Here is a 27,186-nt window from a genome sequence, read left to right on the forward strand (position 1 = left end):
TTTTTTTTTTTTTTTTTTTCAGGATAGGATATCTTTGCCGCACCCCATCATATCATTCATCACTTCATCAATCGTCATCATCAACCTGGGGGCAGGGGTCGAGACATTCAAACACTTCGCCCTCCCCTCCCTATCTGACTAAGGTACCCTTACTGAAATGACTTTGAACACAATCACACACAGTATGCGGGGTTGTTTATCTTTTTTATTTTTTATTTTTTCATGTTTTTTCTCAATGCGTAATATTGACGATGGTGTCTTCTTGTTTGTCCCCCCCTTTTTTCCCCTCCCTTATCTGTGAACACTTGTACAAGCCATCAAGGTAAACTTGCAAAAAAGCCTGGTCCCGACCAAAAAAAAGAGTATGTGACCCTGCCACAGGGGACCGACCGCCTAGCCGAGTTCGCGTGATCTCTTTCAACACCAATCACCGGCGCTCAACTAGCGACGGCTGGGCAAAGAAGCTGTGGGAAAGGGGAGCCAAAACCCTTTGGATGTGTGCAGCGGCTTCTCTCACGGGCCGAACACGCGTGTTCTGAGTACAGGTTCAGCAGATAATAAAAACTAAACAAGTTTCCGCCTCGCCCGGAAGCCATTTGCCGCCTCGGGGTCTTTACCGATAAAAGATATAAACAGTCATTATTGGCCTCTAATCTAGATTATATGGCAATGGGCAGTTAGGCTATCTCTCGCCGCCTCGACAAGCGCAGCCACTCTCAGAACACGTGCGGTGTTAGTAGCCTACTTGAAAAAGACAGGAAAAAAACAACAACAAAGAGTAATAGTCTACTTCTTGACAAGCTTGTACTTGCCGCCAACGACTTCCAAGTGGCCCTCGGCCACCTTCTGCGCCAGAAACTCTTGCAGCTCCTCGTTGCTCCAAGGGAAACCTCCTGCCATCATCATCTTCATCATCATGGAGATCTGAGCCAGCGGCATCGACGCCGCCGAGTTGGTCAACATGCCGACGATGAACTGCCAATAGACCGTCTGTTGCTGCTGCGCCTTGGCGTCGACCGATGTCGTCCCCGCACGGTTCCTGCGCATCGCAGCCGCCGCCGCCGCCTCGGCCGGCGTCTGCTCGGCCCCGGGCGATTGCCCTTCCGTTGCTGCCGCACCTGATCCGCTTTCGTCGTCCCGCTGTTCTCCCGAGGCCGGAAGCGTCTCCATGACGGCAAAGATGTCGTCGCCGACCCGTTTGAGAACGCGCTTCTCCACCCAAAATTCGAGTGCCTGTATAATCAGGTCCTCGTCCATTTGTAGCGTCATGTAGAGCTCCTCGACCGACTTGCGGACCTCTCTCCCATCGCCCTCGCCTTCCTGAAACGCGTAGATGACTGTGGCCTCCCAAGTCCTGCACGCCACCGACACGCTGCGGTCCTGCAACTCTAACTCGACCGTTGCTTGCCCAAGGTGGTTGAGCCATGTGAGACGGCGTGAGGATTTGATCTGTTCGTAGCCTTTCTCGTACTGCTTCTGCTTGTCCAAGATTGGTTGTGGGAGTAGGAAGTGTTCCTTGTTCATGGTGGGCCAGAACAGCCGGGAGAGGATGCGAGCCGTGTAGCGAAGTTCGGCCGGCTCCTGAGCGGCCGCATCGTTCGCTCTCGGCGTCCTAAACTGGGCGACGAACTGTGTTCGGCGGACATATGGATCCAATCGGCCAGAGTCCTTGATGTCCTTTATCATGACATCGCAGCTCTGCAGCGCACTTTCGCCGAACCGCTTCTTCAGCAGCTGCAAAACCTTGATTTCCTGATCAAACTTTTCCTGGGACGACAAGAGCCGTTCAGCGATGATGTTTTGAAATTCGCTGATAAAGACATCCTCGGCGCCCAGGGCACTGATCAGAGTGCCTATGACATCCTCTGACTTTGGTCGTTTGTAGTTGACTCCCGCGTCAACGGGGTCCGGCACCCAGTCCATGTCATTCCAGTCAATGTCGTCATCCTCAAAACGTCGTCGTCTCTGCTGAGCCGGGTCGTTTAGCAACGTAGCCAACTCCACAAGGCTGGTTGCTTTGGCGCCCACTATAATACTGGTATCCTTGCTGAATGGGCCGGAGCCGGCGGTGGTACCAAATTCTTCTTTCTCGTTAATCTCGTCCGGATTCGCCAGGAGGCCAGTAACCACAAGACGGATCGCGTCCTCGCGTTGACACAGGTACAGCTGAAGAGACGGAACCACGCGTCCCAAGAGGACCTTGGAGTGATCCAGTATGTGGAAAGTACGAATCATGGCGATGTAGACTCGCAGAATCTCAAGCGTGGAACGTGACGAATGTAGCAGCCTGGCATGTAGGGCCGCAGCAAAGGACTCGCTCAGCTGCAGCCTTCGCTGGGGCGTTGCAACGCTGGAACGTAGATCGTCCAGACCACTCTTGCTCTTAGGCCAGTGAAGGACAATGTCAAATAGTTCCGAGATTCTTAGAGCCGCGAGACGGCCAAAGGCGATTTCTTTCCACTTGGCGACGTCGGTGAATGAGATGCATGGTCCGTGAGTTGGCTGGTTGGGACCTTCCTCGTCACCTTCTTCATCAGCCATCAAGCGCAAGGCCTCCAGGGCAAGACGTGCAAAGTGATGCTCCACCCAGTGTCCCAGAATGGCAGTACATGTAGAGTTCTTCTCGGCGAGTCCAGCAGCGGTTCGATAGCCACGGCGCCTATGCTCCTGCTCATCCGGGGCGTCCTCTGACATCCACGTGCCGGCGAAAGCGCCAGATATAAAGTCCGACATGAGCTGGTCCATGACTTCAGCAAACAAAACATGCGTCTGCTCTCCCGTCAGGCCCACGGTGGCAAGCGATCCGACAAGCTCATGCAGACGCTTCCTCGCCGCCATAGGTTCCAAGTCGTCGTCTCTAGGCGCAGCGGGTCGTCGGGAGGAGGCCGCCGGCCGTCCTGGCCTCCCGGGTCCAGAAGCGGGTGGCTTTGCGCCATCACCATCGCTTTCTGCCACGGCAACTCCAAGTATGCGGCTGACAAGCGAGGTCAAAACTACACGCAGCGATGTGATGAGATCCTGTGGGACCGAGTTCCCCACCAGAGAGCGCACGTCCTTGCGGAAACGTCTGGCGAGCACCTCGACACCTTCTGATGCGTCTTCCATATCCACGTCCATCCCTTGTCCCTCTTGATCCCGCCGCGAGCCTAGGTCGTTATAGCCCCTGAGAATGAGAGCCAGGCCGTAGTCATACTGCCGGAAAGCAGCCTCCAGTGTCCGGACGCTATTCATGACGGCGTTCATGTGCTGGTCAAAGACCGAGCCGCGCATCTTGTGACCTTGCCCAAGAGCATCCTGCGCAGCGCAGGCGGACAGCATCGGGATGACATGCTGTGCGAAGTGCTGACGAACCTGCTGTGAGTGCCACAGCAGTATGTCCTCGGTGTGATTCGCGAGCGGAAGGCAGGCCTTGGCGTCGAGGATCATCCGGAGGGCGGCCTGGAACTCGGCCTCGGAGTTGGCATCCTGGGACGACAGCAGCTGTGATTCCGGGAGCAAGGTACCGAATGAATCCTCGGCTGTCACGGTGGAGGGCAGGGCCACGCGGGAGGTCACCACGTGCCAGGCCCGATCGTAGGTGATCTGATCGTCGGCGGCGCTCCTGAGGTCGGGGCCGGCCAGGTCGACGCCGCCAAGTCCAAGACCAAGAGGGACGGCTGGGCTGCGTGGAGACCTGCGGCTCCCGGCGGCTCGATTCTGAGCCCTGGTGCCGTGAAGCGCGCCCGGAAAGGATTCCGACCCCGCGAGAGCAGCAGAGGCGCCAACGCTGCCGCCTCCAACCACTCCTCCAAAAGGCTGCCCCTGGTCAGGAAACCTAGTGGTCGGCGTTGCGTGGGGGGTGGGGTTCGAGGGTTCCGGAAAGACAGAATTCCAGACCTGCCGCCTATGGACCTTGAAGCTAGATGCTACGGCGGCTGACATGGTGCATCATACAAAGCAGCCAAGTTTGAATTGGCGGCTGGGGAGATTGTGGACGTGCGTTAGCATCCGCAGGAGGCCAGAAGAAGAGGCCCGTTCAAGCGCCAGGAAGACCGGGGTATGGTGTGAGATAGGCGCGCTCAAAGGGCGAGAGACAATGACAAATTATGGCGCGCCGAGCTTCTGGTCGGTCAAGATCCCCCGCCTACCTGGAGGTGTACAGTACACTACTGTAGTCTCGTAGTAATAGGGTGCCGTCAAATTCCCTTGCGTGGTTGCTTTTTTTTTCTTTTTTTCTCTTTTTTTCTCTTTTTTTCTCGTCGCTTCGCTTATGCAGCTGCTGACCAAGGGCAGGAAGGTTAGACGCCGTTCTACTCGGGAAGGATCCTGAAGGCCTTGCCTTCCCGTCCATTGTTGGATTGCTTGTATTGATTTTTCGTTGCATCAAATCAACTAACGACGCGCCCGCGCTTAATTGAGCGAGGTAAACAGGGGGGAAACGACGGTGGATCTGACCCACCACACCACACCGTGCGAAGTTATACATTCGGTATTCAGCCCGAGCACTGTGTGTATCATCAACTATTCTCACTAACACGGAGGATACTACTTGATACCTGGTGGCATACAAGTAGGGGCTGCATTCTCAACAGCAAATAGCAGGACACCGTTCCCCATGTCCGAAGTGATTGCGACTATGCACCAAAGCAAACAAATACTTGAATCCTTCGATGCTACCTACAACTCCAGGCTGTAGGCAGAATACCCTGTCATTCCTCGTCACACGCCCATTGGGGCCTACCCGCCTCCTGCATCTTTGTCTGCTTGTCATAGAGGCACCCTGAGATGTACACTCAGGGGATAGATATACATCCCCTCCAGCTTCTAATAACATGCCGCCTTTGCCGTCGCCACAGTGCTCCCGCCGCTCTGGCCACGCCTCACGCTATCCCCCACGTCGAGACTTCAACCCCTGTGAGGCAAAGAGGGGTTTTGGTCAACCCAAGCGAAGGGCGCGCTTCTGCGGGCCGTATCCTTTGGCCAGTTTTATTGCATGTTGCGATTCCTCATCCAGATAACCTCTGCAGGCTGCCAACGGTCTCAAATGAGCAAGTGCCTAGGCGTGCCTTTAGCAAATCCACATTTCAGGAGCATCATCAAGCCAACTCACGTTATTGGCTTGCTTAGCGCGCTGACAAGAGAAGACTTTCCCGACCTCAGTCAACTGTTGGGCACACCTCGGTACGGCAACGGACGCCTCATTGGCATTTTGTATCTGCCGAAGTCGTCCAAGTACCGCATGACATTGTAGCCAAGAACTGTCGTTTGATGAAGTAAATCATGGCAAGCACATACCAGAGTCCTTCATCATTCTTCCCTCCTGTGTAAGAGATTGACCCGTTCGAAAATCTCACGAGTAGCCAAACAGATCAAGCTTCTTCGAGAGGCGTACCTTATTGATGTGTTTGCTGGGCGTCAAATGAGTATAACGCTACAGCTTGCGAACAAGCTGACACCCAATCCCTTTGTGGGTACATTGACGGCGGCGTGGCAAACTACCTCGCATAGAAATAAACACAACTTGGTATAATTGAACGGAAAGGGGGCTTGCAAGACGCACAGATCATTCTTCCACTAGAATCACAGGAATGAGAGCGTGCTCCGCACTCCTAAGCCTAAAGATTCGAAGATCATGTTCACGTTTGTCCTTCCCTATCCGGAAAAGTGGCTTGCTATCCCTTGGAAGAGGAAGCACCAAGAGAGCAGGGGTTATTCGAACGGACGTTGCCGCCTAAGGCTGCGCAAGTAGAACAGAGATCCAGACCTACCCAGCTAGGTACCAAGGTCTGGCGTAGGGGTGGAAGCGGCGGCAACGAGAGCCTGTTACAGTCAACAAGGGTTCCAATTCGGGCATTGTCGCTAGCAGGCGGCTCGGGGGTTCCAGCGCGGCAAGCATATGTGTACACGCTGTGCATCGATTGAAATGTCGCCTCATCCTGCCGTCTGGCTTACTTGTTTCGTGTGCTTCGGCACGCAGCCTGTTTTTCGGGGAGGAGAAGCTCCGCGAGTATACTGCGTAGTAGTCCTGCATACTGGCGGTGGACTTTCAGGGCCTCGTTTACGCCTGGATCCATGGGTGCATGTGGATTCGTAGGCAGCTACGAATCTGGCAGCGGCTTCTGGTGTCGGTTGACATCTTGGCAACGACTAGATTGCCCCAAGAAGCAAGTAGCAATATAGCCAGCCCCATGGCCGTCACCTTGTTGAAGAACTGCGGTATCCGCTCGAAAAGAGACTCGGCGCCAAGGAATCATTGATTATGGGACGGGATTGGGGGTACCTGATCAAAACAGGCATCAAGCAACAAGCATGGCTGTTGGGATATTAAACATCCACATTGAAGCACTCATGATGCTCGTCAGGTTTTTTGTTTTGTTGGACGGGGGGTTGGGCTTCTACAGGGGTTCGCCGGACCCGAGAAATCTTGGTCGATGGGATGAGTGCCGATAACAACACCATAAAGGTTATCCACAGTAAGCCCTTGTCAGTTGCCACAACAGACCACCGCACTGGCCATTTGTACATTCAAAACAAATGGATGTTGACCAGGGGGTGAGTTTGGCGAGAGGATCCCTACAGTTTGTGACTTTTTTTTTTTTTTTTTTTTTTTTTTTTTTCAAATTCTTATTCTCGATACTGCTGATCATTGCTGTGTTGTGCAAGTGTGACAGTGGCACAAATGCTGCCTTCAGCTTGCAGGTCCTAGACGGTGGCGCATGATTTCCTCAGCTGGCGTATCCGATATAAACACTGAGCGGTCTGAGCGGGTTGTGCATGTTGGTTGGCTGCGTTGCGTTGGTGTGTTGATGCGGTAATCGTGCATCCTCGCGTAGGGCTGGACTTTCCGCAGTCCCTGTTGAAGAGCTGACAAGAACCCGTAGGGCATGCAAACAGAGTTAATCTGACCGCGCCACTTGAGTGCTTGTGGCCCTTGGGTTACTACTTGAAGTAGGGGGGCGCAGCTTATTTGTTGCCCGTCGGGTAGTTTTGGATCGAGACTAAAGATGTAGGGTGTTGATTCGATTTGCACGCGCTAGCCATCCATGGCTGTTTGCAGGTGCTGTTGCGCGCGTTACCGAATTTTGAAGGCCGTAGGAGTTGAATTGGATGTAGATGTAGGTAAAATGTAAAACGACCTACAGGATTGACCTTAGTTAGAGCTCTGATTGATTGGTAGCGGAGTTCAGTACCTTGCTCTAATTTCCAAACGTCCCTCAACCGTTTTGGTGGCTTGCTTATGTAGCTTTTTGTTGATCCACCATCAGTCAATCAAGTCAAGTTCTCGCGAACGGATGGCAAGCTTGCATGTGCCGACGTATTGGATCCACATGTCCGCAACAGCGGCTGCCCGAACCAACGGTATTACCAAGGTTGTGCATGATATTGCAGGACTCGGATTTTGTGTTTTCCTCATTTCATTTGCTGTCTGTCGTCCACATGGCCAAAAAAAAATAAATAAATAAAAATAAAGGTGCATACCTCTCCAACAGCCACGATGCAGATGGAAATAACCAGTCGGGTCGGACTTAAAACTACCCTCAGACAAAAATCGCGAAATGGGGAAATGTCGATGTGGCTTGGTTTGGCCCTGCTTCGTAATAGTGCTTCTTCCGTCTTTCTTTTTTTCGACCCAACCAGCCGTCAGATCGCAAGGTGACATGGATCGTCTCCCCGCACAGGTTGTGGTGCTATTTTGGTCGAGGCTGTGAGTCTTGCTTACCCTAACGTCCAAAGCAGAGTAAGGCGTTGAGGACCTGGTACCCGCGGACAATAGAACAATTGATAAACAATCTAAAATCAAAATGTCCTACCTGGAGATGGCCTTTTCTCCTTTTTTTTTTCGCCTCAATTGAAGGGTCCTGTCTCGATGCTGCCGCACACGTGGGTAAGTAAAGATTGAACATCGGACGTCAAAGGGATGGGGACCCAATCCTCTGGGTTCAGTAGAATGTGGGTACGATTGATTGGATTGGATGTGACGGGTGTCGGACTTTTTTTTCTTTTCTTTTTCTTCTCTCACCCCACCGTGTGTATATGTATCTGGGGCTTGCTGTTTCCACCTAACCTTACTTATTATCCAAGTGTAAGCAAGGTAATAATCGGCCATCGGTCCCGAATCGTGGCCAGATTTGACTAAAACGTTAGCTAAATACTTGTACACTAGTCCTGGAGAAAGTGGGACAGGCGCAAGTTTTTCCACAACGAAGCCCAGGTCTGAGACGCTGGCTTGGTCCAGGTAGCAATTTCCACTGAGATTGTGCTCCCCCCGATCAGATAACCTATAACGGAAAAATATCATTTGAAAGTAAACCGCTACATACCCTGGTTCTCTTTTGATTTTATTATGGCACTCGTGCAGATTTTCTCGGGTTCCGAACTTTTATTTGTTTTAATGCTGTTGCCTAGCCAGGTCCATATTACCGAGGGGTACACTTGACGTTACATTTGTGTAGCTCCATTAATGCAAGTGTGGGTGGGTGGGCTTGTTTGACATATGCGGCCACGCCTCCATCGGACTTTTCGGGGTAACTAAAGAAAAAGGTACAAGGAGGTGAGATAATACCTGTAGTGTTAGTCGCTACTGGAATTCCCAAGCCAGCTGAGGTAAGGTATACAGCCTTGATGACTACCTACCAGAGTATATTCGGTACAGTAATAACAGTAAACAAAACCCATTTTTCACAGCAACTACATGCGCTCGCGCGTTTGTATGCAAATATTCATGCTGGAGAAAATAGCTTGGTTTTGGGGAAATGATTGGACCAGAATTGAACAACAAACTGTATGAACAACAGCAGGGCGATAGCAAGCAGCCCCTGCAGTATCAAGAATGAATATGGACTATAGAAACCAAGCCAAACAAAAAAACGGAAAAAAAAAAAAGAAAAATAAATACGGCTCAACATGGCCGTCAAATTCCTAATATGACAATCAAGAAACGAATGCTATAGAGTCACAAAAGTCTAGAAGACGATGGTATCAAATCGAAGAAGTTAAAAGTTTCAAGCCAATCAAGTAGCACCTCCCAGTGTGATAACGCTTATTCTCATCAAGTCTGACGGCTCAAGGCTGATTTCAACAGTCATGAAACCAAGAAAGAAGAAGAAGAAGGTCCATAAAGAAGAAAAGAAGAAGAAAAGAAGAGTAAACAGTCCAACGCAACGCCACCGTCCCCATCAATTCATTTTTCTTTGGGAGGGTAACCCAAGGAATATATATCATAACGCTTTTTTCCCCAATATCAAATCCCAAAGCAAACATGAGTAAGTAGAGAGAAAGGCCCGAGAATCGGTATAAACGAGGTAAGAATCAAGTCCCCCCCGAATTTCGAGTTCAAGTCCAACTGCCTGTGAAAGATGGACTCCACATAGGTTATGTGCTGCGTCGTGCTTTGCACTTGTCGTTTTGTTGATGACCGTTCCTCGCCGTGGTTCGAGTAAACTCAGCCCCGCAGTTCGGGCAGACCGATTTCGTGGCCTGGCCGGACTTCTCCCGCTGGTGCCTGAGAAGGTTGCTAAACGTCGAAAACTGGCGACCGTTGCATCCATGCTCCCAGCATTGCGGCTTGGGTCGGCTTCCCACCACTCGAACGTTGTGTGCTCCGTCTTGATGTTGGACATGCGCGGTCGACGGGTGGTGCGGCGGTGAAGAGCCAGGTACGGGACCCATCATCGACATGGCGTTCGCGTACATAAGGCCAGGTGCCTGTTGTCGATGCTGCTGCTGGTCATGGGTTCCGAGGTTGACACGACTGTGCGGGAGTGTTAGCGCCGTTGCTGCCTGCGAGAAGTTATCTCCCAGCAAGGAATCAGCTAACCCATAATGTGAAGGTAATCCTGGCGGCGTGGTCGTCGGGTATGCAGGTTGGTATTCCTGCAGATACGGTTGCGGTTGGTACGGGTTCGAGAAGACTGTCTGGCTTTGCGGGTCCGACGGAAGAGAAGTTGAATAGGTTGGAAGGCTGTAGGATGCTGCTGCGGAGGTGAGAGACGTTGATGGCTCGGCGAGTAGTGAGATTTGCGTTGGACCAGTGGTGTAGACGGGAAGAGAAGGAGGTGATGCGAGCTCTGCGATAGAAACGGGCGGAGACTGCCCGTATGTCGAGCCGCTGCCTGCCCTTCTCATCCTGGCAGCGTTCTTTGAGTTGCGACGCGCCTGGTCTTGCTGGCGCTTGAGTTCGCGTTGCTCTGCTGTCATGTTGCGCGGTGGACTCGCTGTGACGGAGCTAGTACCACTGGGGGGAGTAAGACTGGCTTCCGAGCCGTATTGACCCAATTGGTGACCTAGAAGTCCACTATTGTTACCAGACTCGAGCACTACACATAGGGGCTGTTAGGTTACACTACTCATGAAGAAAACGGGGGAAAAAAACAAGAGAACATGCTCATCATCGCGTGACGATGCAGTCCAGTCGTAACTTACCAGACCAGCTATAAGAAGAGCGGGGTCCCATATCAAACATCGGGTCAAAGTTCAGTGATGCCACAGCGCTATACAGAGAGTTAGTTGAATCCCAGGACGAAGGGCCATGCAAGAAGTGGTGACTGGTGAGGACTGAGGCCTGATCGGAAGAGGGCACAAACCTCATGTTGGCAGACTGAGGAGTCGGGAGGGAGGTGGACGAGTTCGAATTCCGGGGCTGTTCGTCCACGGGGTCGACTTTCAGAAGAGGAGGGCCTTGATCCGACGGCTGCGAAGTTTGAACGTTGAACCAAGCTGCGTTTAAAATATCCTCGGAGAGCTCTGGGAAAGGCACATGTGAAGTTTGTGACGCAGGAGTCGGTAGGAAGCCCTGAATGTGCCGGACGGCGAGCTCAGGACTGATATAAGGTGAAGATGTTGTTCTTTGCGAGGATGCTGATGACGACTGTGTGCCACTGAGTTCGAGTGGTTGCGCTTCTCGTGGCAAGCTAGACAGCTGAAGCGTGTTAAGCAAACTCTTTGTTGTCGAGACACCGCTGCTGGCCCTGGACCTATGGTTCAGTGAGTGACTGTCCTCGTGAAAATGCTCTGATGGATCCATCGCGAAAGACAAAGGAAAAGAGGAAAAAGGAACAGCTGGCTGGTAAAAGTCCAGGCGGCACATACGGTGCTTGTCGTCGAGTGAAGTCCGTGGTGGGGTGTGGTGCGGTATGTAAGGTATATTTCCCACTTTAGTGCTATGGGAAATGGCTCAGATAAACATAAATGAGGTTTCTTTTCGGAGCAGATTTAGGTTGGATGCGTGATTCAGGTCGAGATGATTTGGAGCTATTTCCCAGCAGCGAAGCTGAAGGTGCGGCGGTAGGGCTCAGATATAATATAAAGGGGCGTGCAAGGCCCAGGCACCGGTGAAACGGCGATGGATGTCCCACGAAGAGAGATATGAGGGCAGGCGATGAGTAGTAAGGTTGGGGTTGACGGAGGGGTGCTAGCTTCGGCCTCAGCCACTCTGCAAGAGACGAATGCGAACAAAGCCGGGACTGGGACAAGGTTATATCCAAGTGGAAAAGAGGGTAAAGAGGTGTACAAACGTTGCAACCTAATGCTAGTTGATGCGCATTAGATTTTTTTTCTTTCTTTTCTTTCGTGGAGGCAGGGAATTTCGACTTAAAAGATATCCTACCTGGATGAGCAGCAGCTCCTGGGGTTGTGAGGGGTGGCGTGGTTCTAGGGCAATACCGTAGCTCCTTTTGGTCTTTACCCTGAGGAGAGGACGGGAGATGACGGGGGTGTACCTACACACCTTGACCGGGGAGGGGGCGTACATCGCGTCTATCAGACCGAGTCTTCTTGTACACGCGATGGAGAAAGGTGTGAGTGGATGGTACCAGGGTTGTTGAATTCAAGGCAAGTTCTTTCACCTATTACTAGCACCTACTACTAGGTCTAGTTTAATTCTGAAGGCAAAAGCAGATCCTGTACATGGGTAGCAGGTAGAATAGGCACAAGGACGCCGCGATGCAATCTCAGGAGACATGAGTAGAAGCGAAGCAGAAACTTGGAACAATTGTTACTTGTCGCAATACCAGAGAGTCTCCTCCGCCCCATCTTACTATGCGTTATCTGTTTTTATTTTTCCCCTTGGGACTGGACTTGTGCGAGAGGAGCAAGTCACTTGGTGGGGATGGATGGGGCGTGGTGCCTGTTTGTCTTTGGTTAGGAGAAGAAAAAATTCGCGAATAGATGCCAATTGAATCCGGGGGAGCCCACAGTGACCCTGTTCATCGTGTCTGTCTCTTGCCTTCTCTCTCTCTCTCTATTTTTTTTTTTTCTCCTGTACATTTCAAGTCAAGGGAGGAGGGGTGCAATAAAAACAAGGGAGTGAGTGCAGCCTAGCCGCGGGTCTTTGGGGCGCGGGTCTTGTTAGTAGTTCTTTGTAGTAATTTTGGCTGTATGGAACTAACGCAGTGTTTTCCCTGCACAGACGCCTACTTGAGATGAACGAAGAGTGTACAGTACCCAAGTAAGCCTGATCGTCCAAACTTCAAAGGAAAACCCAGCCCCTAGTCGTTTTACTGTACCATACTAGGCCTAACCATCTATTGTTGCCTGAGGCGCCGGGACCGAGAGGTTTGTTCGATTCCCGTCAGCCAATCTTGGCCTTTGTGGCGGTGCAGCGACAGAGTCGAAGAGTGAACTAAGGCTACCAAGATTAATCATGTTGACGAAATTGATTACAGTACTTTGAACAAGCAAGCTGGTAGGGCATTGAAGTCGCCTAAGGCATGCGTAGAACTGATGAAACAAGAGTAGTCAGAACAGGCAGCTTTGAAGCCGTTGATTGCTGTTGTTCTGCAATTTCTGAACGGGCAGAGATGGCGGTGATGCTGACAAGGTGAGGCGTACCTACCCTACCATACCACGTTTGAACGGTGTCCATCCAGCCAGTATTGGAAATAGGCTCCACTTCAGCTGCTTCTTTTGGTTGTTCTGTGGCTTTCCGCTTTTACCGAGTGGAGCATGGGCGACTCGGTGGATTCAGTGGGGGACAGGTTGGCAGGAAGCTAAACTCCTTCCAATCGGCGCGGTAATTGAGCAAATCAAGAGTTGCAAGCCCATCCCTGCCGTCAGATATGTTCCGCTCCCCTCCACTGTTCAGAGGCGCGAAGAGCGGTCGGTATATGCTATGTACCGTACGCCGAACCTGCCTTCTGTAATGTTGACGTCGTTCCAGCACAGCTCTGCAGTGGATCTTTGCGAAGTATATTTTCCAGAGCACCATCCGAATGCGAGATTTCAATGTTGGTAAAATTGAAAGACGCCAAATATCCATAGTCCCCCTAGTGACGAAAGACCTTGATGAACTTGGACGAAATTAATCCCATCGCTTGGGTACAGCGGGTATCAGGCACGTGTTGGAAACAGTGGGGGCGGATTCAATAGGTACTTACTTGGGCGTAGATTCTGTAGTACACCCCAGCGTCACTCGGTATTGTGCTGCACGGTAGGCCCAATAGCCCAGAGAGCGTGGAAATTATTTTATAAGTCGGGTGAGCTACAACGGTAGTGCTGACCTTGACATGCATTGAAAGTGGGGAATAAAATACGACACAACGTGGTTGAGAAGAGATGCAGGGTACTTTCATAGGTGGTCAAAAAGTAGACACTGGCACGTGCGTTAGAACGGCCAAAGGCACAAATGAATGGCGATCCATGGCATCGATTTTGACGACATGGGACCCACCACGTTGGACAGGAGGCGGGGGGCGGGAAATAAACACAAAATATGAGTTCGTTGACATTGGGTGAGTTTTTTTTTTTTTTTTTTTTTTTTTTCTTCCCCCAAAACACCATCCCACATGGCACCGCACAAACACCCACAACCAAGTTACGTTACGACACACCTAAATGGATGGCTCATACAACTTCTGTGGGCTCCCAGCAGAAGGATTCAAATCCCTGTCGACTTCTCTCTAATAAGCGGGCCCGACAGCAGTATTGTCGCGGCAAGGCTAGTGGTCTTTGTCGTGCCCCTTCAATCATGATTTCTGGAGACGGCGAGCGGCAACTAGCTGACGGCGGATCACGCAACTGGGCAACTGGGAAGCTGCAGTCGCACCATGCCCTTACCCACAGACCGCTGTTCTCTACTGGCCAGGCTCCCAGCATGAGACAACTTGGAACGAAAGCACATACAGCATGCTGCCTAGAGGTGTTACTGCCCTACGGGGAGTAGTCGGAACGTGAACCTCGTTCATCACAGACGATCGCCAGACCTAGTCTGAGAACTAGAATTCGTTCGCACAGCGGGACCGCCTGTCTGTTTTATTGCTATAGAATGATTGTCTCGTTAGTCATTTTGATTCCGAAGTTCCGGGACCGCTTTATATGTTTTATCACTTGATTGTCATTTCATTACTCGTTCATATTCCGAAATTCCCGCGACAGGTCTCGATCCGATTCAAGATGGTACTTCGCGAAGTCGATGGTTTCCACCACAATCCACTCTCGTCATAAATGTGGTGAACCCACGCAGCAGATAACAACAAAATGCGCAAGGCCCTTTCGAGAAATACCAGGCGAGAAAGTCCAAAGCAACCCCCTCTCTTTCTCCAGTCTTACCCTCCACCCTGGAGAGATCCGCGATGCGTCAGGGATGGCACACCATATCCATGGCGGCCAGGGACTATTCTGTCGCCGACTGATAGGTCTGCGCTGTTGTACATCTTGGTGCTCGCTGTATTCTCTTTGGTTAGTTCGTCTCCTCAAACATGATTATGCAAATAACCGCTGGCAGTCTCGAAAGGATCATGCTTCCCACGGCCGGCAGATGCTTCAGCAAACGCTCTAAGCGCTCGCGCGCACAACTTCTTCTACTGCCTAATTCCAGCACCCTTTGTTGGATCCCCTGGCAGTCTTGCATTTGGCTGCTGAGCGGAGCGGGATGTCAAGCAACATCCCAGCTGCGTGTTTGCACTAACCTTGACGGGCCGGTCGACTATTCAAGCTAGTACATTTGCAATTTGCAACTCTTCAATGTCACGTTAGTCCCCAAAAATGAACTAGTCTAATCGCCACGACAAAGATTTGAAACAACACAGTAATCCCTCTCTCGTTTTGTGCAAGCGAAATCTACTCTCCGGGGATATTGTGGTTAGCATAAATCGCTCCGAAAATCACCCTGCTTACGTGTAAGCATACTAGACATGCCAAGAGCGGTTCTCAAGGCATCATCGGACTTGTCTCCGAGGCCAGAAGTATTCTGTCCTGATGCTGAGATCAAATCAAGGCGTGTCCCCGGAGCTAGCCGCAGCCACAGTGAACAGCAGATCTAAGCGCTATATTTTGAACAGCGACTGCCTGGGGCATGCCTGATGTCCATATGCTTAAATCTGCTTTCGCCTGCAATTACCGTGTTGTGTCTAGTCAAAAAGGCAACAAACAAAACTGAATCTCCCATGAATCGAATCCGACTCCTGGTTCGCCCTACGAGCACCATCGGGTCAACCCGTCATCCACCCCGCCAGACTCAAAGACAGATGTCGACATACCCTGAGCGATGTGCAAGATTATAACTCGGTCAGCAGGATCAGTTTTCTCTTTTTCATTCGCGGAAACCAACCAAGTTACTCATGGATGACACCCGAGTGAGAGTGACAATCCCAGTAGCATGGCCTCGGTGTTTTGGATCGAAGACTAACGTTGCGCCGTCCCCCACTCATTGCCTGAAGCCCGGACAGCCAACCTGATTTACACGTTGTTTGTATTTCAAAGCAGGATTTCTTTTTTTCTTTTTTTTTTTTTTTTTTTGTCTATCTCGCGGGTGGATCTGAAGATTGTCCAATCGAGGCCATGTCGACAGGCTGTCCCCGAGCGAGAAAAAGAAAAAAATAAAAGAATTCCATCATCCGCTGACACTCCTTCAAATTCACCGACAAGGTTGTGATCTATCTACGGTGGCTCGCATTTTGGTCTTCTCTCCTCGCCGAGCTTTCTTTTTGGGGGACGAACGCGCAAAACCCTGTTGATGTAACGGATGGGTTGTGGAGGCATGGGCCTGACGAGGCGACAGGCCGGAATCAGTCTCCAACTCTACGCATCTTGGCACCGCCTTTAGCGAACTTGCCCCAGTTGACTACCAAGCCCACATACATATGCCTGGAGACCCTTGATGCAACATCAGCACCTATGGAGTAACCACTATGTTCCATTGGGAGATAGTGCTATTCACTACGACTTATCGAGTCCTGTGGCGAGAACCGTCGGGGATAAGGACCAAAGCGCCGTTGAGGGGAGGATGATGATAGCAGCACACCCCTTGGGTTTCTCTTCAGATTTCAGCAAGCCATGCTGCCATTGGGTTGAATAGGCGCCGATTGTCAGCCGATCGACTGCATCGAGATGAGCTGTGTAGTGTAGCACGGAAGGATTGCAAGCGAGTGAGTGCTCCTAGTTACCTCTAGTGTTTTTTTTCTTTCCGTTGGTGCTTGCGGATAATATTGGTTTCTCTAAAAATGAAAGCAACCAAGTCACTAATACAAAGTAGGGTAGGTATGTATTGCGTGTTTGCACATGCGGCAGTGCCCGGCTTCTGGAATTTGGCAGGCGATCCTTGTGCTCTGCACTGGAGAATGCCAACGCGCTTACTGCTATGACGCAGACTGCTAGGTACAATCTCGCCCTTGGACTTTATCGACTAGGTGCATTGCAGAATGTAAATCCTCGCGTCCCCGTTGCCCCTCGACTCCTCCCATATCAGTGGCCGGCCCAACTTTGATTTGCAGTCGTGATGCGGACATATACACACCCTTATACTTGCAGTCTCACACACCCCTCGCAGACCGGATGTCAACATGCATTTACTTATCTCAGAACATGCATATGGCGCATGGGCAGAACGCGGCAGCACTCGACCTTTACAAATAAGGACGGACCACTTGAATTTCACCCTGCCTACCCTGCCTACCTTGCTCACTATCAAGGTACTCGACCATCTCGGGGAAATAACGGGGACAGCGCAACCATAAATTTGGTTCGTGCCTGGTTTGACAGCTTCCGATTTGCGAGTGCGTAAGTCTCCCTCCCCCATGCCCACATAAGATATACCTACTTTTACCTGCTTTTTTTTTCTTCCTCCACTTCCTATCCCCTTTCTGACGGGGTGCCACGCCTTGGACGTCCATTGGAGGTGGTAGGATGGTATTTACGTAGTACCTGTAGTGGGTACTGTACCTGGGTACCTTGACCACCGAACCTTTTTTTTTCTTTTCTCGCGGAGTGGTCGAAACTCAAAGGCAGGGAAGATATCAGTGATTTTCATACCTTCAAAATAATGGCCATGAGTGTGGTGATTCAAGACACAGAATGCTGCACTTTGGGTGCCTACCGAGACATGCAGAGCCGTGGCCTCGAACCCGCCGTTTTTGTTATTACCATTACTATTAATATTAATATTAATATTATTATTATTATTACCATATTTTTCTATCCACTCTTATTCGAGGTGAGGAAAGCTACAGTACTTGGCGTCTGTTTTCATCGCTCACTTTGAAATTCCATGCACACTCATCTACCAGCATGAACTGATCACATTACTTACAAATCCTATAAAAACAGCTGTTGCTGTTCGATCAACAAGACATGGGCTTCTTTGCGCTACCCACGACACGTTGCATCAGGCGGCGAAATTACGATTAGGCACTAAGGTTGGCCTTTTCCTGTTCCCGTCATCCGTCAAACCAGGATCCCCTACACCCTACCCTAGCCTCCCTTGCGTGAGTGGTGGTGCGGTGCGCTGGGCATTGCTAGTCTACCAAATTCTGTGTTGTTTTTCTTTTTCCCCTCTACATACGAAGTTACGAACTGCTGCTGCCTCGTGGCTTCAATAGCTATCTGGCCCCTCTTCCTTCGCAACAACCAGCCTGATAGGTTCGCAACTTTTTTTAATGCCGGCTTGCGAGTGGCCAGCTTAAGCGCCCCCTGCCATCAAACCCCCTCAAGACATCAGGGGTTGTCCACAAGGTCAAGAGTAAGACCCGCGCGCGGTACGTGCCGAGAACTTTGGGCTGAACTGAATTCCTTCTTTTATTTGTAATCTTAATTGAGTTTGTTTTTTATTCCAGAAGAGAGTAACCGGTTGCGCCCACATGGTAACTCTGATGCTACATGACGAAACTGCACGCATCACTTGCTACTTCCAGGGAGGATGCTCGGTGACGAAGCCTTGGCCGAGTTCTTTATGCGGAGGCCCGGCCCTTTCGTACGGGACTAAGACTAGGACTCTAGACTCTTGGACACCGGGGGGCCGGCACACCCTGCGAAGCGTATACCAGCCTAGAAGAGCTGACCAGCTCCCTGGGGCGGTAGGGGTTTGATTCCCCGTTTAAAACAATGCTGCCAGGCAAACAGGCAGGCGTCTTGGCAAGCAAGCTTGAGGGTGTTTTTGCATGCACTTCCGTACTGGTGGCTGAAATAGGAAATCTACCGACAGAGGAGGTTTTTTTGTTTTTATTTTTACCTTGGTTTATTGTTTTATTTTTTTTTGTAATCAACGAAGAAACAATGACGCGGGATGCAACACACAAGGGATATTACTCTAGTCGTAGGATTTTCTCTCGGCGGAAATAGCCGCTGTCTCTCCGTGGACAAGATAGCATCATCGGCATCTGTTTCCATGCGCAGTGCAGGGCACTAACGCTGTGGTGCAGCAAGAGGCTGTGGGATGGGGGACTGTGATGCGGTTGCTTCGACGCTACTGCGCCCCTGCCGGATGGCATTGGGTTGGGCTTTGTACAGTAAGCTGTTACGTTGGAGTAAGTAAATTACTTCCCTGGCGATCAGTCTGATGGAGTATCTGCATACTACCCCAGTCTTTGTGATATAATCAAGAAAAAGCAAAAGAGAGAAAAAAAACACTATTTGATTAATCTGCAAGCTCTACCGGGATTGTTTTGTTTTGTTCTCCGTCCTCTAATTATTATTCTTATTTTTGCCTTCATTCTACTCTTTTGCAAGTTGCAACGCAAAAACGCATCCTGCAGGGTCCTTGTGACCCTTTTCCCCAGTTGTTTCGCCATGGATGGGGGTCTCGTAAAACGGCGGGCAGATAATGATTTAAACCAAACAGCCCAGGTGTGTTCGCGACAAGGGTCGGTTGTTTGTGATTTCTTTTATATATATATTTTTTGACAAGGTAAAGAAAAAAAAGGAAACCAGAATCAGGGAGACCAAGCACAGAACCCAAGCCTCGTTTTCCACGCCGTTGCCACATGGCTTTACCGACTTTGTTTTGACTCTTCTGGGGAAAGGTCTGGGACTAATCTTGTCTCGTTTTTTGTTTTGTTCTCTTTCTCATTCTTTCCCTCGTTTCTTAGCTTGTTTTGACACTTGCTAGAGCGGCGAGAAGACCGAAAGAAAACCAGGCCCAGGTCTAGCCTTTTTTTTTTTGTCGCACAGATCTTTTAAACATGGTCGACACCGTCGTTTCGAACATCTCCAAAACAAAACCAAGCTTACATCAAACAACGCTTCTTTTTGTTTTAAACCGCCACTCGCCACGCGGATAATAGGAAATATAAGGGCAATGATAGGGTAAACGTAGCTAGCTAATGCTGTATGTAGTCGGACATACAACAAGGGGGCGGATGGGAACGGACTCTGGTCCCTTTGATAATTTCATATCAGACAGAACAAAACCACGTTGTAGACAGACGTACGGTGTCCATGGACAATGTTTCAGTGCTTGGGAAGAAAAGGGGGGTGCGTGTGAGCAAAAAAAGTCAAACGCACCGTCCAAGCCCAAGGAGAGAGACTTGTCAAAATTTCCACGTTTTTTTTTCGCAATTCACAGACTTTAATGATATTGCGTCCGGCTTTTTGGGAGGGAGGTTAGGTATATGGACAGGCATGGAGGCAGCCAGCAGGCAAGCAGGCAAGCAAACCATGCTCAGACCCCCCGGAGCACTTAGCAAGGACAAGCAATGGGCAAGGGGAGGACATTGTGGGAGATGAAGAACAAAGGAAAAAAAGACAGTGTAGAGAAAAGAACGCCTGTCAGGGGGGAGCAATAAAAAAACCGCTAAACACATCCAATCATCATCCCGTCGAGAAAACGGTTCCCCCACCCTCTTTTTCGTGGCAATATCAAGTCGACCAAGGTCATCCAGGGTAAAGCCCTGCGCACACCCCTTGGACCCCTCCCACCGTGCGTTATGGAATGATGATACCTGACGGCATCCGCAGGGTTATCTGAAGCGTGGCACACTGCTCGTCCTGTCGAGGGGCAGGCGGGAGAATTTGGAATTATGAGTGCAACCTGAACGGACAGCATCCATAGGGGGGGCTAACAAGGCAGAAACGATGAGCACGGAGTGTACGGCGGTGGCTCAGCCCCCTCCCTCAACACAAAGCATCGGCCTTGTGCTTAATTGCTGGCAACCGAGCGGTCGAGGAAGCGGCATAGTACTGCACTCATTCTTGTTTAGGTGCTTACTTCCCTAGCACAAAAGAATATGGCAGGTTGACAAAGATCAAAGTTGGAAGAACGACTAGAGTTTTCATGGCAGAAACCCCTCCAGAGGCCTTTTCTTTTATTTTTAATTTTTTTCCTATTTCTTCTTTACTTTGACTCCCCAAAGAGAACAAGCTCCATGTCGTGTCTGCCTACAGCCATATAACCGAACAACTACCGAAAATGCCGTCTGTCTTCGTTGGGATAAAGCGAATCCTGTAGTAAGCTTCTAAGGCCAAGACTTTGACCTCCACGGGGAGGGGGCAGGGGGGTATGGCAGCCACTTCCCAACATGGCATTGTTAAACGAATGCCCAGCCCCAGAAGGAACAGTAAACATTTGGCAACTTGTGAATAGAAACTGGCGTGCTGTGTTGTCTAGCCTACCAATTTGTTTCTATATCACCAGAATTCTTTGTTATGACGACCCCTTTGAACGCAGCACTGCCCATCCTCCGCAGCGGCGGCGGCGAAAAAGGTACTCTAGGTCGACGTGACTAGGAAACTGCAAATAGTCTCGAGAAGATACCGAAATGTCTTCCAAATTGAAAAAAAAACAAGGCCATTGTCGGTTGCAATTCATAGGGTCTAAAAAAACCACCACAACGATATGTAGTCTTAAACGCCTTCACCTCGCGTATGGCCACCCAAAGGGGACCAGAAATGTGCCTTGAAATCAATAGTGTCTGTGTAATTCATTCCTCATAAGGTTCGCTTGTCCATGGGTATCCTCCAAAGCAAAGTTTGCAAACGCCAAAAAGTAAAATAAATAAAATAAAATAATAAAATGTCAAAAGAAAAGACAGAAATTTATCCATTAGGAATTTCAATCTTGCAGCAATCTTTCCAGTCGATAAACTGATGAGATTCCTCAGCACATCCACGGAAGGGCGTTCATTTCCTCCCTCATGTCGATTTGGTATACTGCCCCGTAAACTTTGTATGCCTGCCGCGACACTATTGAGTCGCGCTCAAAGATGTCCATGCCTTGCCTTAAAAATAGCTACCTTGTCGTCATAGAAAAGAATCTCGCGAAGCCTCAGCTTCTTCTTAGTCGGCGTATGGTCTGGATCAACGAAGCCATCATCATCGGAATCCCAGCTTTCTCCTGTGTGGCCATCCGACTGGACCTCTTCGGTTGCAACATGATTGTTGATCCCATTGTCCTCATCTTCAGTCTCGTCTGCATCTTCCTCTTCGCTTGACTCGTCCTGATTATCCTCCTCGGACTCGGGTTCGACAAGTGATATCATGTCCATAGCCTGGGGCCCGGTGGTCGTGGCCCCGCTGTTTTGGCCACTACCGCTACCACTGCTAGATCCTGTACTGTCGACTGTACCACCTGCACGATCACCTGGCGTAGTCTCGAGGATCTCAAAACACTTGGTCGAGATACCAATGTAGCAAAGCTGTACCTCGGGTCGCAACGTGATGATATCGGCTATCTGTAACGCCAGCTCCTTCGGGTCAATGGCACTGACGACGTGGTCCATGACGTGAGGTATGTTGAGCGACCGCAACTGTGGGATATTTGGCAGTCGTTGCAAGAACGTATGCTAGACAGAGATCAGCAGTGGTTTCCTCGAAAAAAAAAGAGGGAGGGTCTTTTGTGAGAACCATGTCCCAGAAACTTACCCAGTCGGCATATGCGATTGATACCGCAAGCTCACGTAGGTTGACCAACCGCCCGCTTGTGATGTAGTGCAGAATCCTTGAAGTCAGGACCCAGTGCCGCCACCTGTCATTGTCGATCGTAGCGGATCCGCTCTTTGTATTCCTAGCAGAGCTGTCTAGTAGGAGTTTTCGCAGGCTCCCACGGTGACGCTTCAAGGGGCCCTTGAAAATGGACTCGATGGTGACGGCAGGTACCGAAGGCGATCTGCGGCGATCTTGCAAGAAGAGTACCTCGAGCGTGTTTGGTGCAAGAACCTCAGTGAGGAATGTTATTAGTGAGAGCGAGGTTGTGTCGGTACGAAGTCGCTTCAAGCCAAGATGATATTGTAATTGAGCACCCCGCGACGACGAGGAGATGCCGTATCCACCAGCCACCACCGTTGGCTGGTACTGACGTTTCAATAATTTCCACAGGGACTCGTGCTGGGCACAGTCGAGTATAGTCAAAGTGGTCAGCGTGGTCCAGTCAATGGCTTTGCTGCAGACTTGCATGGAAAGTGGTATCCTCTCAAGCTCCAGAATACGCAACCGTAGCTTCCCTTCAAGGCGAGAGCGGCTTGCGCTATGCTTTCGTCTGGGCGCTTGATCCGAGGCTTTGCCATCTTCCAAACCTGGCTCGGGAGCTTCGGAATGCCCACACCCTGCTGGATTATTCTCGCCGGCTACCACACGCGCCGTAGAATCGGAGCTGTCCTTGGACTCGTTCTCACTGTTCACATGCCCAGGATTGCCCACCCCGTCGGGCGATACTGAACCTTTACGGTTCGCAGTAGGATTGTGATCATGGCTCGAGTTTATGGCGTCAGCTTGTTCGGGGCCATCATGTGCCTCTTTGGTTGGAGGGCAAGGTGAAGACTCCGACTTGCCCCGTGATAACCACGCACGAGGTTTTCGCCGTATGTCGTAAATGCGGCCGACAAGGATTCCTAGAACACCGCCCAGTCGACGGCTACCTATCGTGCTCGCACCGGGCCAGTGGGCTTGATGATCAACTTGGTGCAGCTCGTGCCCATCCCACGCCTGAACAAAATCCTTGTGCTGAGCCTTTTTCGATATGCCAATGCGTAATTCTTGAAGCCTGTCCTGGGACCTCTCGATCAGCATTGAAATCTCATCCAGATACGCCAATTCGTCTATATCCAAGGCCGTCAGGCTTTTGAGAGGCGGCAAAACACTAAAAGTGGGATACTCGACAGTGCTGGCAGAATATGGCAGAGCTGGTCGTGGTTTCGGGTGCGATACCCCCGGGGGCAACATGATGCCCACAGGTGTAAGAGTGCTGCCGGGTGGAATCACGGGATTCGACGACGGCATTTGACCTTCGCTATTGTCATGCCACCGGATCCAAACCGTTTCCAAGTTGCACTGCCCGTCCTTGTGGCTGTCCGGCAAGCTCGCCAAGGCTAGGAAGATTTCCGCAAGGACTCCAGTAGGCATGTCCCAGATGAACGTTTCCAGGTTAGTCATCTTGGCCACTGCCAAAGATACCAAAGTCCCCAGCATCTTCCCACTCTCTTTTGTGATCATATAGGCCGCAACCCAGTCGGGAGGCCCATCCCCAAGCGAAAACTTCCGGGTGTGAACTGCATAATTGTTGCCAACACGATCCAAGGGAGATCGCATCTGCTGCGGAGGCCCTGAGCGGAGAAGCCTTTGCCTGATGCGGCCAAAGGAGCTTCCCAGACTCAGAGTAGAAAGCCCATAGGTTAAAGCATCGACACTCTTGTGATCGGAAGATGTTACGTGCGTATCTGGCCATACAATATCGAATCTAGCGTAGATGTGTGGGATAGCCAGGCTATGCAGTGTCGAGTTGGTTAGAGCAAGGGAGGTAAGGTCGTTGGTATGCATGATCTATATAGAGATGGATGGTTTCACTGTTTAGCAGGAGCGCATCCTCACATTGTGTCCGAGGATGAAGCCAAGATCGCGATAGTGGGTGGTATCTACAAATAACGACAAAGGTCGATCTACAGGTCTGTTGCTTACCTCCTTTACAATCAATCGTAGTATATCAATGGGGAGCTCCAACAGGGTCAGTGGACGCTTCCTTGAAGCCAGTTGATCCCATTCTTTGCCCTTCTCCTTCAGAAGCTTGGTGACAGTCGAGGTTGCTTGTTGAAGCGGAGTGGGCGGCTTGTTTGAAGGCTCTCTTTCGGTCGAGCTGGTGTCAACCGAGTCCGAGTCAATGTCCAGATCCACGCCTTCGGAATCGGAATCTGGAAGCGACATGATGAAGTCGTCTTCGATATCCATCGCTGGCTCTTTTTTTTTTTTTTTTTTTTTTTTTTATGAGATAGCGCTAATTGCTAGGTACCGGTGGGGGTGGTGACCTGGAAGCAATTCTCAAGCCAGCAGTTCGCCTATTACTTGGAGAAATAGGCAAGGTATGGTTGATATGATTGCCAGCTGGTCGCGCGTTTCTGTTCGGATCTGACAAAGAAAGCTACCGGAGCTTCTTGCGACGACACCAACAACCTAGGTCTAAACGGGATAAGTTTAGATATGTCCTGCTGTACCTCGCCTGGGGCCAGGTACCTTGCATAGGTAGGGTAGATAGACTGCTGCGATCATGCTTGATTGAGGGGCAGAGAAACGGGACGAGCCGAGGCAAAGTTAGGGATGGAATGGGAATGAAGAAGATGAAAATACATCTAGACTAGCTGATTCGAGGAGAGAGAAAAAAAAAAAAAGATACAAAACTATGACATGGAACAAAGAACCGCTTGATCAGGTCAGACCTGCGTGGAAGTCGAAGCTCGTCGCACGCAGTGTTGGATTGGTAGAGGGTCAAACCGCCAGGTGAACGGGTTGATGGATCCCCAAGGTTGGGTGAAGCTGGAGATGGAAGGGATCCACTTCCGGCCCACCTGTTTAAGGTCGCACGCACCAAGGCTTCTCCACGTTCTTCTCAGCACGATAGCGGGCCGGGTCAAGCCAGCCGTCAGGGTCCAGGCCTGGGCGGCAGGCGGCGAATGAACCGATCAGACTCGTGGATAAAGCTCCAGTCAAACTACGTACGGACTATCATTATGCAGTATGCAGTACGTGTGGTTGCCCACTTGGACATCTTATCTCAGCTCACATGCAATCTTTTGTATTTTATCAGTGTACCTGCCTGTCTAGGCACGGTAGTTTGACGCACTGGATCCAACGCTCAACGCAGATTAAGCATGTCATACTGTGCTTGGGTCAAATAACAAAGTAGCAACATACTAGTAATATCGCAGGTCAGACGGATATCAAAGTATCCATCCCTCTTGCATCCAGGGAAATGCGTAATTGCGTAGTAGTAGTAGTAGTCCTTGGTAAATGTTACAGCGCACGGCCAATAAATACGGGAAACCACCCCAACCTGGGGAGAATCAGGTGCCCGGGTACAGGACGAGGGAATTAATTAACCAAGGTCAGGTTGGTAGGTATTTTGTAAGACTGGTATGCAGGAACTAAAAGTCATTGGCGGACGGACTGCTCGCTCGAGGATCAGATGCGAGATGGTACGGTACCGATGATCAAACTTGTAACACAAAACAAAATAACCAGAGCACAAAATCGGCAGATACAGTGCGATTGGGGCTTAAAAGGACAGGGTTTTGCTTCATTTCGTGCCAGCGATGCACTCGGATTGTCCAGGCATGCTTTGATAGCCTACGCACTTTGTGTAGGGAGTTGGTAACAAGTTGGGTTTATGGAGTTCATATGATTACTTCGTAGCTCTCTTTCATGCCGCCAACGCCGAAAAAGTCACCACGACTCGTGTCGGTTCAAGTGCCTGAGATGCCGTCAGTCAAATTCACTTGCCCCACCATTGCCGCAGGACATCCCCCCACGCACCGCTGCTTAATCCCAGTCATGAACCACCTCAACACCGTGACTTGGAGCCTTTCCCCAAGTAAAAAAGAATGAACCACGTTGGCTTGATTCATTTTAGGCAGTTGAAATAGGCAGAGAATACAATCGAACTGTCCACGTTGGCACTCCGCCTTGTGATTTGACCAGCCTGTCCCGTTCTTTGATCCGCTACCGTTTAAATGTCGTCACTGCATTCATCGGACGCTTCTTAAGAGCTTGCGCCAGCCGCGCTTGTCCACCGTGGGGCCTTTCTCGGCGCATGATTCTTTTTTTGATTTTCGTCGGTCAAGCCTCGCAGTCATTTACAAGGTTGTCCATTACATATACCTACATTAGCCACCAACTCGCTTTGCACCACACTGGACAGCCGGTCTATCCGACCGATTCTCGCGTTTTTGCATTTATTCTCGAGTCAAAAATTTCTTTGTACTGCTGTCAGTCACGTCCGTCGCACGATTTCGCTGACCAGGCGCATCGTATAAACAAATAGCAGTAGTCAGACTCGCGCAAGACAAAAAAAAAAAAAAAGAAAACAAAAAAACCAAACGGCATACTCGTCACGGCGCAGCAACACGGCCTAGCACAACTCAGCAAGCAAACCTCGCCACAACTCGCTAAACTTTGGCATGAAACCACAACAGACATAAAAACTGTCGTCATGGCCGAATTCATTAAGGATCTGTGGGAGTCCATCTTCACACCTGGGCCGACACCCTCCCTCCTGATCGCTACGAACGTCTCCTTCGCCGCCCTGCAGGTCGTGCTCTTTGCGCTCCTGGTCGCGACCTACAGCGTTCACTTTGTCGTCTTGTCGGGTCTATGCGGCGGGTTATGGTGGGCGATCAACTGGTTTGCGCGCGAGGTCAAGGAGGCGCAACGACTCGAGCAGCTCGAAAAACAGCGTCAACCCCCGCCCGCACTCAGCTCTTCGGATGACGAGACCGAGGTAGAGACGACGGCGGCGCGACCCAGGCCGAGAAAGACGCCGGCGGCAGCAACGACGACCCAGGCAAAGCCCGAAGAGACAAAGGGAGAGCTGAAGCACCGGGCGGCGGCGACTCCACTAGCCGGCCCCTCGGCCTCGGCGACGTCCTCCAAGTCTGGCGTGAGCACGGAGGATGAGTGGGAAAAGGTATCCGAGTCCGAGGAAAAGGACCATTGAATGATGAAAGCATTTATTTTTTTCGACAACCTACGAGGCTTGGGACTTTGAGCTACGGGTATCACGGGCAACCTGTAATCGGCGGGGAA

At 50.7% G+C, this 27,186-nt stretch overlaps 5 protein-coding genes across 5 annotated transcripts; 1 reads left to right on the top strand and 4 right to left on the bottom strand.

Annotated features, from left to right (window-relative positions):
* Positions 1-786: 786 nt before the first annotated feature.
* PpBr36_00363 (uncharacterized protein) lies at positions 787-3,921 on the bottom strand (the record flags this gene model as incomplete). The annotated part of the gene is made up of 1 exon (XM_029887556.1): positions 787-3,921. One exon carries the CDS (start codon positions 3,919-3,921, stop codon positions 787-789), a length of 3,135 nt encoding a protein of 1,044 aa, XP_029751748.1.
* A 5,430-nt stretch (positions 3,922-9,351) lies between these two features.
* On the bottom strand, positions 9,352-11,002 carry PpBr36_00364 (uncharacterized protein; the record flags this gene model as incomplete). Its single annotated transcript, XM_029887557.1, has 2 exons — positions 9,352-10,295; positions 10,402-11,002. 2 exons carry the CDS (start codon positions 11,000-11,002, stop codon positions 9,352-9,354), a joined length of 1,545 nt encoding a protein of 514 aa, XP_029751755.1.
* A 2,335-nt stretch (positions 11,003-13,337) lies between these two features.
* Positions 13,338-13,547, bottom strand: PpBr36_00365 (uncharacterized protein; the record flags this gene model as incomplete). The annotated part of the gene is made up of 1 exon (XM_029887558.1): positions 13,338-13,547. The coding sequence occupies one exon, from the start codon at positions 13,545-13,547 to the stop codon at positions 13,338-13,340; it is 210 nt and encodes a 69-aa protein (XP_029751754.1).
* A 7,833-nt stretch (positions 13,548-21,380) lies between these two features.
* PpBr36_00366 (uncharacterized protein) lies at positions 21,381-24,339 on the bottom strand (the record flags this gene model as incomplete). Its single annotated transcript, XM_029887559.1, has 3 exons — positions 21,381-21,965; positions 22,045-23,937; positions 24,073-24,339. 3 exons carry the CDS (start codon positions 24,337-24,339, stop codon positions 21,381-21,383), a joined length of 2,745 nt encoding a protein of 914 aa, XP_029751753.1.
* Positions 24,340-26,593: 2,254 nt separating this feature from the next.
* Positions 26,594-27,097, top strand: PpBr36_00367 (uncharacterized protein; the record flags this gene model as incomplete). The annotated part of the gene is made up of 1 exon (XM_029887560.1): positions 26,594-27,097. One exon carries the CDS (start codon positions 26,594-26,596, stop codon positions 27,095-27,097), a length of 504 nt encoding a protein of 167 aa, XP_029751752.1.
* Positions 27,098-27,186: the final 89 nt, after the last annotated feature.

Source organism: Pyricularia pennisetigena, chromosome 2 (assembly GCF_004337985.1).
Source record: "Pyricularia pennisetigena strain Br36 chromosome 2, whole genome shotgun sequence".
Lineage (NCBI taxonomy): Eukaryota > Fungi > Ascomycota > Sordariomycetes > Magnaporthales > Pyriculariaceae > Pyricularia > Pyricularia pennisetigena.